General features: G+C 43.3%; 1 protein-coding gene across 1 annotated transcript in view; it reads left to right on the top strand.

Annotated features, from left to right (window-relative positions):
• Nucleotides 1-533: 533 nt before the first annotated feature.
• LOC112257011 (serine/threonine-protein phosphatase 2A 55 kDa regulatory subunit B beta isoform-like) overlaps nt 534-13045 on the top strand; it is a 107981-nt gene continuing 95469 nt past the window's right edge. The window contains exon 1 of the mRNA XM_042303332.1: nt 534-922. Coding sequence (XP_042159266.1) covers nt 844-922 — 79 coding nt within the window. The 5' untranslated portion in view covers nt 534-843. The remainder of the gene's footprint in view (nt 923-13045) is intronic.

Below are 13045 nucleotides of genomic sequence, written 5' to 3'. Positions count from 1 at the left end.
CCATGATGTAATTCCCTTGGACCTCGTGGACCTGTCAGGAGTTTCCATCTTCACTGGTTTACCCGGGTCATCAATTAGTAGGCTAAACATCCGGAGAAGAGATCGAATACAAACTACTTTGTAGCCTGTTTATTGAGGCTTGCTTGACAAGGATTTATCACCATCATCATCTAGGCTATTTGTCAGTTTATTGAAAACATTATTAATATATTTTCTTCTGTAGCCTAGCCTAAAACTCATGAACGCCAAGAGCTGAAACACGGTGGCTTTACTTTTAACTATATATAAATTAGGCTATTTTGATCAACCTCTGTCCTCAAAGAGGTGCGGAATTTCCCCTTCACTTCGCTCTCTAAATTATGAAATGATCCAGGCCACTTCGCTTTACTCTGCTCTTTAAATTATCAAATGATCTAGGTTATTTAAGAAGATGGGGGGGAATCACGCCAAGACAAGGCAATTTCCAACTCCGCCACACACTACCCCGTACCCCTCCAGCCCCTCCCTACCCACTCCTGTCAGATATCCGGGAAAAGAGGCGCACAACCTCCTGTACTGGCCTGCCAGCGAGAATCGGGATGAAATTACACCATGCAGATGACTATGTCTGAACGCGGAAGCAAAAGGCGCGTTGTCATGGACACCACACTTCTCCGCCGCGCGCTGTTATAACCGTTTAACGGACCATGCTCGGCTCTTGCTGTCTGTCTGGGTGAAAGTGATGCGGTCATAGAACGAGCAGTTCCAGCTCGTTTCCTCCCTCACCGATCTCTGGTCTCTCTCGCGGCAGTGCGGATGTGGAGTGAACACTGGAGCACTGCCTTCTGCTAAACGGAGAAGAAGATGAAATGTTTTTCCCGTTATCTCCCGTACATCTTCCGCCCTCCCACCACCATCCTGTCTTCCACATGCCACACCGAAGGTAGGTAGAGACTCACCGGGGCTCTCAGGAGAAGTGTGTGTATTGTGGTTGATAGTAGAGGGGAGTTTAGATGTCTAGTATAGATATCGTTAGATGTTGACCATTTGGTGAACTACACTGGATGTAGGCCTGCATGCTTTATCTGTTCTTCTGAACTTAACTGTGTGAGCTGTCAATGTGAGTTGTCATATAGGGTCTGTGTCCTGCCTGTAGTTGTATCCTGTTGCATGACATAGCCTAGTAAAAGTAAGACAACTGACAACACTTATGAATACAAAAGTTTGGCTATTCTAATGGCAAACTAAACTCAAAGCTGAAGTATGGGAAAGTAATTGACATGTGATTTCACTCTGGTTGTGCTGATAAGTGGACAAACGTTTAGAACTGATCTGCACAACTGTGACACCAATCCATTCTGAGAAGACTGATCATTCTGAGAAGCCTGATCATTCTGAGAAGCCTGATCATTCTGAGAAGACTGATCATTCTGAGAAGACTGATCATTCTGAGAAGCCTGATCATTCTGAGAAGCCTGATCATTCTGAGAAGCCCGATCATTCTGAGAAGCCCGATCATTCTGAGAAGCCCGATCATTCTGAGAAGCCCGATCATTCTGAGAAGACTGATCATTCTGAGAAGCCTGATCATTCTGAGAAGCCTGATCATTCTGATGATCATTCTGAGAAGCCTGATCATTCTGAGAAGCCTGATCATTCTGAGAAGCCTGATCATTCTGAAAGCCTGATCATTCTGATTCTGAAAGCCCGATCATTCTGAGAAGACTGATCATTCTGAGAAGCCTGATCATTCTGAGAAGCCTGATCATTCTGAGAAGACTGATCATTCTGAGAAGCCTGATCATTCTGAGAAGCCTGATCATTCTGATTCTTCTGAGAAGCCTGATCATTCTGAGAAGCCTGATCATTCTGAGAAGCTGATCATTCTGAGAAGATCATTCTGAGAAGCCTGATTATTCTGATGATCATTCTGAGAAGCCTCATTCTGATCATTCTGAGAAGACTGATCATTCTGAGAAGACTGATCATTCTGAGAAGACTGATCATTCTGAGAAGCCTGATCATTATGAGAAGCCTGATCATTCTGAGAAACCTGATCATTCTGAGAAGCCTGATCATTCTGAGAAGCCTGATCATTCTGAGAAACCTGATCATTCTGAGAAGACTGATCATTCTGAGAGCTTCTTGGTAAACAGCACTACTACACCTAAAAGACCTCCATTTCATTAGAACAGTGTGACGTCTCTGTTTCAATGTTCTCTTGTTAATTTGTCTGGTATTATACTTATAGTATGCCACATTCCATGTGCTTCCTAAAGCAGAGCAGACAGGGATGTTCTGTGATCAGGGCAGATAGGGAGAGCAAACAGAGCACTGAAGCAGTTGATTGTTACAGAGGGCATGTGACCGTGTGTGTGTTTGTGTGTGTGTGTGTTGGAGTACTTCAGGGCACTACAAAGCAAAGTGAGCAAAATTACTGACTTGATTCCTCACTGACTTGATCTCCTTGTTTGTGGTAATATGTAGCCTACACATTATTCCCACTCTAGTGCTCATTAGACCTGGTCACTATGTGTACTCTCCCCTCCTCTCTCTCTGTCTCTCACTGCCCCCCTCTCTCTCTCTCTCTCTCTCTCTCTCTCTCTCTCTCTCTCTCTCCCCCTCTCTCTCTCTCTCTCTCTCTCTCTCTCTCTCTCAATTCAATTCAATTCAAGGGGCTTTATTGGCATGGGAAACATGTGTTAACATTGCCAAAGCAAGTGAGGTAGATAATATACACAAGTGAAATAAACAATAAAAATTAAAAGTAAACATTACACATACAGAAGTTTCAAAATAATAAAGACATTACAAATGTCATATTATATATATATATTTATATATATATATATATATATATATATATATATATATATATATATATATATATATATATATATATATATATATATATATATACAGTGTTGTAACAATGTACAAATGGTTAAAGTACACAAGGGAAAATAATAAGCATAAATATGGGTTGTATTTACAATGGTGTTTGTTCTTCACTGGTTGACCTTTTCTTGTGGCAACAGGTCACAAATCTTGCTGCTGTGATGGCACACTGTGTAATTTGTCTCTCTAATATGGTCATACATTGGGCAGGAGGTTAGGAAGTGCAGCTCAGTTTCCACCTCATTTTGTGGGCAGTGAGCACATAGCTTGTCTTGAGAGCCATGTCTGTCTACGGCGGCCTTTCTCAATAGCAAGGCTATGCTCACTGAGTCTGTACATAGTCAAAGCTTTCCTTAAGTTAAGTAAGTATGTTCTCTCTGTCTCTGTCTCTGTTTCTCTCTCTCTCTCTCTCTCTCCCCTCTCTCTCTCTCTCTCTCTCTCTCTCTCTCCCTCTGTCTCTCTCTCTGTCCCTCTCTCTGTCCCTCTCTCTGTCCCTCTCTCTGTCACTCTCTGTCTCTCTCCCTGTCTCTCTCTCTGTCCCTCCCCCCTCTCTCCCGCTCTCCTCTGTCTCTCTCTCTCTCTCTCTCTCTCTCTCTCTGTCTCTCTCGGTCTCTCTCTGTCTCTCTCTCTGTCTCTCTCTGTCTCTCTCCCTGTCTCTCTCTCTGTCTCCCCCCCTCTCTAGTCCTAGGGGCCGCAGTGGTTAGTATTGTACACTGACTAGTCCCAGAGGCCACAGTGTGTGTCAATAGCTTCCATTGAGACATAATGTGGAGGGCTGGAGGCTGAGAATGACATACTATATTATTTAACCTAAAAGCATCCACCCACACACACACACACACACACACACACACACACACACACACACACACACACACACACACACACACACACACACACACACACACACACACACACACACACACACACACACACACACACACACACACACACACACACACACACACACACACACTCCACCCAGCAGCCCTCTGGCTCAGAGAGAGAGAGAGAGAGACAGGCTCATATAGACAGTCAGAGAGAGAAGCCTTCAGAATGAATATATGTGACCCATATTTTACTGAGAGTGAAAACTGTCAGGTTTGGATATCAGATGTACTGTATATATATGGCTCAGTCAGTCCGCTACTCACTCAATCACAAACACATGCAGCACAGACATACGCCCACTCAGTCACTCACTCCTCTTGCTATCCCTCAAGTATTCCAGTTATAATATCCGTCCGTCCGTCCGTCCGTCCGTCCCTCCATCCAATCCCCCCATCCATCCATCCATCCATCCATCCATCCATCCATCCATCCATCCATCCATCCATCCATCCATCCATCCCTCACTCACTCATTCACAAAGACACGCAGGCATTCGTACACATACGTAAGCCAGCTCATTCATTTTCTCGTCCACCCCCTCCTCCCCCACTCTCCCCACATACACATGCCCTTCCAATCCTGTCCTGCCGGCACTGACCCTCCATATTGGCCTAGTGGAGCAGAGCTAAGTTCTCCCCATACGCTCCCCAAGTTCTCCGCAGGGTGTGTTATCCCCAGGGTGTGGTCTCCCCAGGGTGTGTTCTCCCCAGGGTGTATTCTCTCCAGGGTGTGTGTGATGGGTGGGTGAGCGTATGGGGGTGTGGTGGTGTGGGTGTGTGTGTGTATGTGGGTGGGTGTGTGAGTGTGGGTGGGTGTGAGGGTGTGTGTGTGGGTGTGGATGGGTGGGTGGGTGTGTGAGGGTGTGAGGGTGTGAGTGCAGCCACATGTCAGTTGCTGGACCATGTGTCTGTTGGGTGTGTTTATCTGGAGCACAGATGAGAGACGTGTGTGTGTTTATCTGGAGCACAGATGAGAGACGTGTGTGTGTTTATCTGGAGCACAGATGAGAGACGTGTGTGTGTTTATCTGGAGCACAGTTGAGAGACGTGTGTGTGTGTTTTTATCTGGAGCACAGATGAGAGACGTGTGTGTGTGTTTATCTGGAGCACATATGAGAGACGTGTGTGTGTGTGTTTATCTGGAGTACAGATGAGAGACGTGCCAATATGACTGTCTCACCTGCAGCTAGTCTCTGGGGCTGTGTGTGTGTCGCTGTGTGTGTTTTTGTGTGGGAGGGCTGGAGAGAGAGAGAGTGAGGGAGAGAGAGTGAGGAAGAGGGAGAGAGAGATCGGGAGAGAGAGATCGGGAGAGAGAGAGATCGGGAGAGAGAGAGAGAGAAAGAGAGAGAAAGAGAGAGAGAGAGAGAGAGAGAGAGAGAGAGAGAGAGAAAGAGAAAGAAAGAGAAAGAGAAAGAGAAAGAGAGAGAGAAAGAGAAAGAGAGAAAGAGAGAGAGAGAGAGAAAGAGAAAGAGAAAGAGAGAGAGAGAAAGAGAAAGATAGAGAAAGAGAGAAAGAGAGAGAAAGAGAGAAAGAGAAAGAGAAAGAGTAGTGAATTGGATTTACACCCGGTAACAGAATTACGGTAACAGCATTTCTTCATGGGTCTGTACTACACAGAAATGCATAAATATGGATATGAATAACATTCTCTTCATTTATCCTAAATTGGTACACAAAGGTAGAAATATGCAATATCCTCCTTTGCATATTTTTGTATTAGTCGACATACTGGCTTTTAATTTAACGAGTTACGCCACCAAACAAGAGCACATTTGGTCATCTGGACTGGAACAAATCTGAACCAATCATCGACATCTATGTTTCACAAGTTTGTACATCAAAGTACTGCATAGTAGAGCTCTGTAGAGTACAGTACAGTACAGTACAGTACAGTATAGTTTAGTACAGTACAGCACAGTACAGTATAGTTTAGTACAGTACAGTACAGTATAGTTTAGTACAGTACAGCACAGTATAGTTTAGTACAGTACAGTACAGTATAGTTTAGTACAGTACAGTACAGTATAGTTTAGTACAGTACAGCACAGTACAGTATAGTTTAGTACAGTACAGTACAGTATAGTTTAGTACAGTACAGCACAGTATAGTTTAGTACAGTACAGTACAGTATAGTTTAGTACAGTACAGTACAGTACAGTATAGTTTAGTACAGTACAGTACAGTACAGTACAGTATAGTTTAGTACAGTACAGTACAGTACAGTACAGTATAGTTTAGTACAGTACAGTGCAGTATAGTTTAGTACAGTACAGTACAGTACAGTAAAGTTTAGTACAGTACAGTACAGTATAGTTTAGTACAGTACAGTACAGTATAGTTTAGTACAGTATAGTACAGTAGAGTAGAATATAGTGTAGTTCAGTATAGTTCAGTACAGTTCAGTACAGGTGTGTACAGTGTGATGTGTGTATAGTGTGATGTGTGTATAGTGTGATGTGTGATGTGTGTATAGTGTGATGTGTGATGTGTGTACAGTGTGATGTGTGTATAGTGTGATGTGTGTATAGTGTGATGTGTGTATAGTGTGATGTGTGTATAGTGTGATGTGTGTATAGTGTGATGTGTGTATAGTGTGATGTGTGATGTGTGTATAGTGTGAAGTGTGATGTGTGTATAGGATGATGTGTGTATAGTGTGATGTGTGTATAGTGTGATGTGTGTATAGTGTGATGTGTGTATAGTGTGATGTGTGTATAGTGTGATGTGTGATGTGTGTATAGTGTGATGTGTGTATAGTGTGATGTGTGATGTGTGAATAGTGTGATGTGTGTATAGTGTGATGTATAGTGTGATGTGTGTATAGTGTGATGTGTGATGTGTGTATAGTGTGGTGTGTGTATAGTGTGATGTGTGTACAGTGTGATGTGTGTATAGTGTGATGTGTGTATAGTGTGATGTGTGATGTGTGAATAGTGTGATGTGTGTATAGTGTGATGTGTGTATAGTGTGATGTGTGTATAGTGTGATGTGTGTATAGTGTGATGTGTGAATAGTGTGATGTGTGTACAGTGTATAGTGTGATGTGTATATAGTGTGATGTGTGTATAGTGTGATGTGTGTATAGTGTGATGTGTGTATAGGATGATGTGTGTATAGGATGATGTGTGTATAGGATGATGTGTGTATAGGATGATGTGTGTATAGGATGATGTGTGTATAGTGTGATGTGTGATGTGTGTATAGTGTGATGTGTGTATAGTGTGATGTGTGATGTGTGAATAGTGTGATGTGTGATGTGTGTATAGTGTATTGTGATGTGTGTACAGTGTACATGTGTGTATAGTGTGATGTGTGTATAGTGTGATGTGTGATGTGTGTATAGTGTGATGTGTGTATAGTGTGATGTGTGTATAGTGTGATGTGTGATGTGTGTATAGTGTGATGTGTGTATAGTGTGATGTGTGTATAGTGTGATGTGTGATGTGTGAATAGTGTGATGTGTGTATAGTGTGATGTGTGATGTGTGTATAGTGTGGTGTGTGTATAGTGTGATGTGTGAGTGTGTATAGTGTGATGTGTGATGTGTGAATAGTGTGATGTGTGTATAGTGTGATGTGTGTACAGTGTGATGTGTGTATAGTGTGATGTGTGATGTGTGTATAGTGTGATGTGTGATGTGTGTATAGTGTGGTGTGTGTATAGTGTGATGTGTGATGTGTGTATAGTGTGATGTGTGATGTGTGAATAGTGTGATGTGTGTACAGTGTGATGTGTGTATAGTGTGATGTGTGTATAGTGTGATGTGTGTACAGTGTGATGTGTGTATAGTGTGATGTGTGTACAGTGTGATGTGTGTATAGTGTGATGTGTGTATAGTGTGATGTGTGTATAGTGTGGTGTGTGATGTGTGTATAGTGTGATGTGTGTACAGTGTATAGTGTGATGTGTGAATAGTGTGATGTGTGTATAGTGTGATGTGTGTATAGTGTGATGTGTGTATAGTGTGATGTGTGTACAGTGTATAGTGTGATGTGTGTATAGTGTATAGTGTGATGTGTGATGTGTGAATAGTGTGATGTGTGATGTGTGTATAGTGTGATGTGTGTATAGTGTGATGTGTGATGTGTGGTGTGTGTATAGTGTGATGTGTGTATAGTGTGATGTGTGATGTGTGGTGTGTGTATAGTGTGATGTGTATATAGTGTGATGTGTGATGTGTGGTGTGTGTATAGTGTGATGTGTGTATAGTGTGATGTGTATATAGTGTGATGTGTGATGTGTGGTGTGTGTATAGTGTGATGTGTGTATAGTGTGATGTGTGTACAGTGTGATGTGTGTATAGTGTGTGTGTATAGTGTGATGTGTGATGTGTGAATAGTGTGATGTGTGATGTGTGTATAGTGTGATGTGTGATGTGTGAATAGTGTGATGTGTGATGTGTGAATAGTGTGATGTGTGATGTGTGTATAGTGTGATGTGTGTATAGTGTGATGTGTGATGTGTGTACAGTGTGATGTGTGTATAGTGTGATGTGTGATGTGTGAATAGTGTGATGTGTGTATGTGTGTGATGTGTGTACAGTGTGATGTGTGTATAGTGTGGTGTGTGTATAGTGTGATGTGTGTATAGTGTGATGTGTGTATAGTGTGATGTGTGTATAGTGTGATGTGTGTATAGTGTGATGTGTGTATAGTGTGATGTGTGATGTGTGTATAGTGTGATGTGTGATGTGTGTATAGTGTGATGTGTGATGTGTGTATAGTGTGATGTGTGATGTGTGTATAGTGTGATGTGTGATGTGTGAATAGTGTGATGTGTGATGTGTGTATAGTGTGATGTGTGTATAGTGTGATGTGTGATGTGTGTATAGTGTGATGTGTGATGTGTGAATAGTGTGATGTGTGATGTTTGTATAGTGTGATGTGTGAATAGTGTACAGTGTGATGTGTATAGTGTGATGTGTGTATAGTGTGATGTGTGATGTGTGTATAGTGTGATGTGTGATGTGTGAATAGTGTGATGTGTGATGTTTGTATAGTGTATAGTGTGATGTGTATATAGTGTGATGTGTGATGTGTGAATAGTGTGATGTGTGATGTGTGTATAGTGTGATGTGTGTATAGTGTGATGTGATGTGTATATAGTGTGATGTGTGATGTGTGTATAGTGTATAGTGTGTGTGTATAGTGTGATGTGTGTATAGTGTGATGTGTGTATAGTGTGATGTGTGATGTGTGTATAGTGTATAGTGTGATGTGTGTATAGTGTGATGTGTGATGTGTGTATAGTGTGATGTGTGATGTGTGTATAGTGTGATGTGTGATGTGTGAATAGTGTGATGTGTGATGTGTGAATAGTGTGATGTGTGTATAGTGTGATGTGTGTATAGTGTGATGTGTGTATAGTGTGATGTGTGATGTGTGAATAGTGTGATGTGTGTATAGTGAGTGTGATGTGTGATGTGTGTATAGTGTGATGTGTGTACAGTTTATAGTGTGATGTGTGTATAGTGTATAGTGTGATGTGTGTATAGTGTGATGTGTGATGTGTGTATAGTGTGATGTGTGATGTGTGAATAGTGTGATGTGTGATGTTTGTATAGTGTGATGTGTGATGTGTGAATAGTGTGATGTGTGATGTTTGTATAGTGTGATGTGTGTACAGTGTGATGTGTGATGTGTGTATAGTGTATAGTGTGATGTGTGATGTGTGAATAGTGTGATGTGTGATGTGTGTATAGTGTGATGTGTGATCCATAGATCCACAGACTATGGCCCAGACAGTGATGTAGACACCAGGAGATCCAGAGACTACGGCCCAGACAGTGATTTAGACACCAGGAGATCCAGAGACTACGGCCCAGACAGTGATTTAGACACCAGGAGATCCAGAGACTACGGCCCAGACAGTGATTTAGACACCAGGAGATCCAGAGACTACGGCCCAGACAGTGATGTAGACACCAGGAGATCCAGAGACTACGGCCCAGACAGTGATTTAGACACCAGGAGATCCAGAGACTACGGCCCAGACAGTGATTTAGACACCAGGAGATCCAGAGACTACGGCCCAGACAGTGATTTAGACACCAGGAGATCCACAGACTATGGCCCAGACAGTGATTTAGACACCAGGAGATCCAGAGACTACGGCCCAGACAGTGATTTAGACACCAGGAGATCCAGAGACTTCAGCCCAGACAGTGATTTAGACACCAGGAGATCCAGACTACAGCCCAGACAGTGATTTAGACACCAGGAGATCCAGAGACCAGACAGTGATGTAGACACCAGGAGATCCAGAGACTACGGCCCAGACAGTGATTTAGACACCAGGAGATCCAGAGACTACAGCCCAGACAGTGATGTAGACACCAGGAGATCCACAGACTATGGCCCAGACAGTGATTTAGACACCAGGAGATCCAGAGACTACGGCCCAGACAGTGATGTAGACACCAGGAGATCCAGAGACTACGGCCCAGACAGTGATTTAGACACCAGGAGATCCAGAGACTACGGCCCAGACAGTGATGTAGACACCAGGAGATCCAGAGACTACGGCCCAGACAGTGATGTAGACACCAGGAGATCCAGAGACTACGGCCCAGACAGTGATTTAGACACCAGGAGATCCAGAGACTACGGCCCAGACAGTGATGTAGACACCAGGAGATCCAGAGACTACAGCCCAGACAGTGATTTAGACACCAGGAGATCCACAGACTATGGCCCAGACAGTGATTTAGACACCAGGAGATCCAGAGACTACGGCCCAGACAGTGATGTAGACACCAGGAGATCCAGAGACTACGGCCCAGACAGTGATGTAGACACCAGGAGATCCACAGACTATGGCCCAGACAGTGATTTAGACACCAGGAGATCCAGAGACTACGGCCCAGACAGTGATGTAGACACCAGGAGATCCAGAGACTACGGCCCAGACAGTGATGTAGACACCAGGAGATCCAGAGACTACAGCCCAGACAGTGATTTAGACACCAGGAGATCCACAGACTATGGCCCAGACAGTGATTTAGACACCAGGAGATCCAGAGACTACGGCCCAGACAGTGATGTAGACACCAGGAGATCCAGAGACTACGGCCCAGACAGTGATTTAGACACCAGGAGATCCAGAGACTACAGCCCAGACAGTGATTTAGACACCAGGAGATCCAGAGACTACAGCCCAGACAGTGATTTAGACACCAGGAGATCCAGAGACTACGGCCCAGTCAGGGATTTAGATACCAGGAGATCCAGAGACTACAGCCCAGACAGTGATTTAGACACCCGGAGCTAAACCTGTATTGATGTTGTTCTTTATACCCCGTAGGTGGAAGGTTTTTAGATCTAGGATTCCTCTGGGAGGGTATGAGGGTCTTAGGTCTGTGTTTCCTCTGGGAGGGTATGAGGGTCGTAGGTCTATGTTTCCTCTGGAAGGGTATGAGGATCTTAGGTCTGTGTTTCCTCTGGGAGGGTATGAGGATCTTAGGTCTGTGTTTCCTCTGGGAGGGTATGAGGATCTTAGGTCTGTGTTTCCTCTGGAAGGGTACGAGGGTCTTAGGTCTGTGTTTCCTGTGTTTCCTTCATCATTTCTCTTGTGCTCAGTCATCATAGTCAACACTGCTATATAGTGCACTACTTTTGACCAGGATGCATAGAGCTCTGGTGGTAAAAGGTAATGCCCTATATAGGGAATTTGGTGCCATTCAGCAGGCAGACATACAATATGGTTCAGTCCCTAGTTTGATGGATTTCAGCACCACGGACAGAGCACAACTCTATACTGTATTCAGCCCAGTGTGTGTGTGTGACTGGTACTGTAGTGTGTGTATTACCAGAAACAACATCAGATAGCATTATTCATTCAGCTGCTCTCTCTTCTCTTTCTTGTAGCTACTGTATGCTTGTGTACACACACCATACCAGCCTTGACCTCTCTCTCTCTCTCTCTGTCTCTCTTGCTTTTTTCTCTCTCTCTCTGTCTCTCTCTCTCCTTCTCTCTGTCTCTCTGTCTATCTCTCTCTCTATATCTCTTTCTCTCTCTGTGTCTCTGCCCCTCTCTATCTCTCTCTCTCTCTCTCTCTGTCTCTCTTTTGTTGTTTCTCTCTATCTCTCTGTCTCTGTCTCTCTCTCTCACTTTCTCTCTCTCTCTCTCTTGCTGTTTCTCTCTCTCTGTCTCTCTCTGTCTCTCTCTCTCTCTCTCTCTCTCTCTCTCTCTCGCTGTGTCTCAATTCAATTCAATTCAAGGGGCTTTATTGGCAAGGGAAACATGTGTTAACATTGCCAAAGCAAGTGAGGTAGATAATATACAAAAGTGAAATAAACAATAAAAATTAACAGTAAACATTACTCATACAGAAGTTTCAAAACAATAAAGACATTACAAATGTCATATTATATTTTAACAATGTACAAGTACACAAGATAAAATAAATAAGCATAAATATGGGTTGTATTTACAATGGTGTTTGTTCTTCACTGGTTGCCCTTTTCTCGTGGCAACAGGTCACAAATCTTGCTGCTGTGATGTTACACTGTGGTATTTCACCTAGTAGATATGGGAGTTTATCAAAATTGGATTTGTTTTCGAATTCTTTGTGGATCTGTGTAATCTGAGGGAAATAATTCTCTCTAATATGGTCATACATTGGGCAGGAGGTTAGGAAGTGCAGCTCAGTTTCCACCTCATTTTGTGGGCAGTGAGCACATAGCCTGTCTTCTCTTGAGAGCCATGTCTGCCTACGCCGGCCTTTCTCAATAGCAAGGCTATGCTCACCGAGTCTATACTTAGTCAAAGCTTTCCTTAATTTTGGGTCAGTCACAGTGGTCAGGTATTCTGCCGCTGTGTACTCTCTGTGTAGGGCCAAATAGCATTCTAGTTTGCTCTGTTTTTTTGTTAATTCTTTCCAATGTGTCAAGTAATTATCTTTTTGTTTTCTCATGATTTGGTTGGGTCTAATTGTGCTGTTGTCCTGGGGCTCTGTAGGGTGTGTTTGTGTTTGTGAACAGAGCCCCAGGACCAGCTTGCTTAGGGGACTCTTCTCCGGGTTCATCTCTCTGTAGGTGATGGCTTTGTTATGGAAGGTTTTTGAATCGCTTCCTTTTAGGTAGTTGTAGAATTTAACGTCTCTTTTCTGGATTTGGATAATTAGTGGGTATCGGCCTAATTCTGCTCTGCATGCATTATTTGGTGTTCTACGTTGTACACGGAGGATATTTTTGCAGAATTCTGCGTGCAGAGTCTCAATTTGGTGTTTGTCCCATTTTGTGAAGTCTTGGTTGGTGAGCGGACCCCAGACCTCACAA

The sequence above is a fragment of the Oncorhynchus tshawytscha genome, linkage group LG21 (genome assembly GCF_018296145.1).
Source record: "Oncorhynchus tshawytscha isolate Ot180627B linkage group LG21, Otsh_v2.0, whole genome shotgun sequence".
NCBI classification, from domain to species: domain Eukaryota; kingdom Metazoa; phylum Chordata; class Actinopteri; order Salmoniformes; family Salmonidae; genus Oncorhynchus; species Oncorhynchus tshawytscha.
This window is presented reverse-complemented; position numbering and strand designations above follow the sequence as displayed.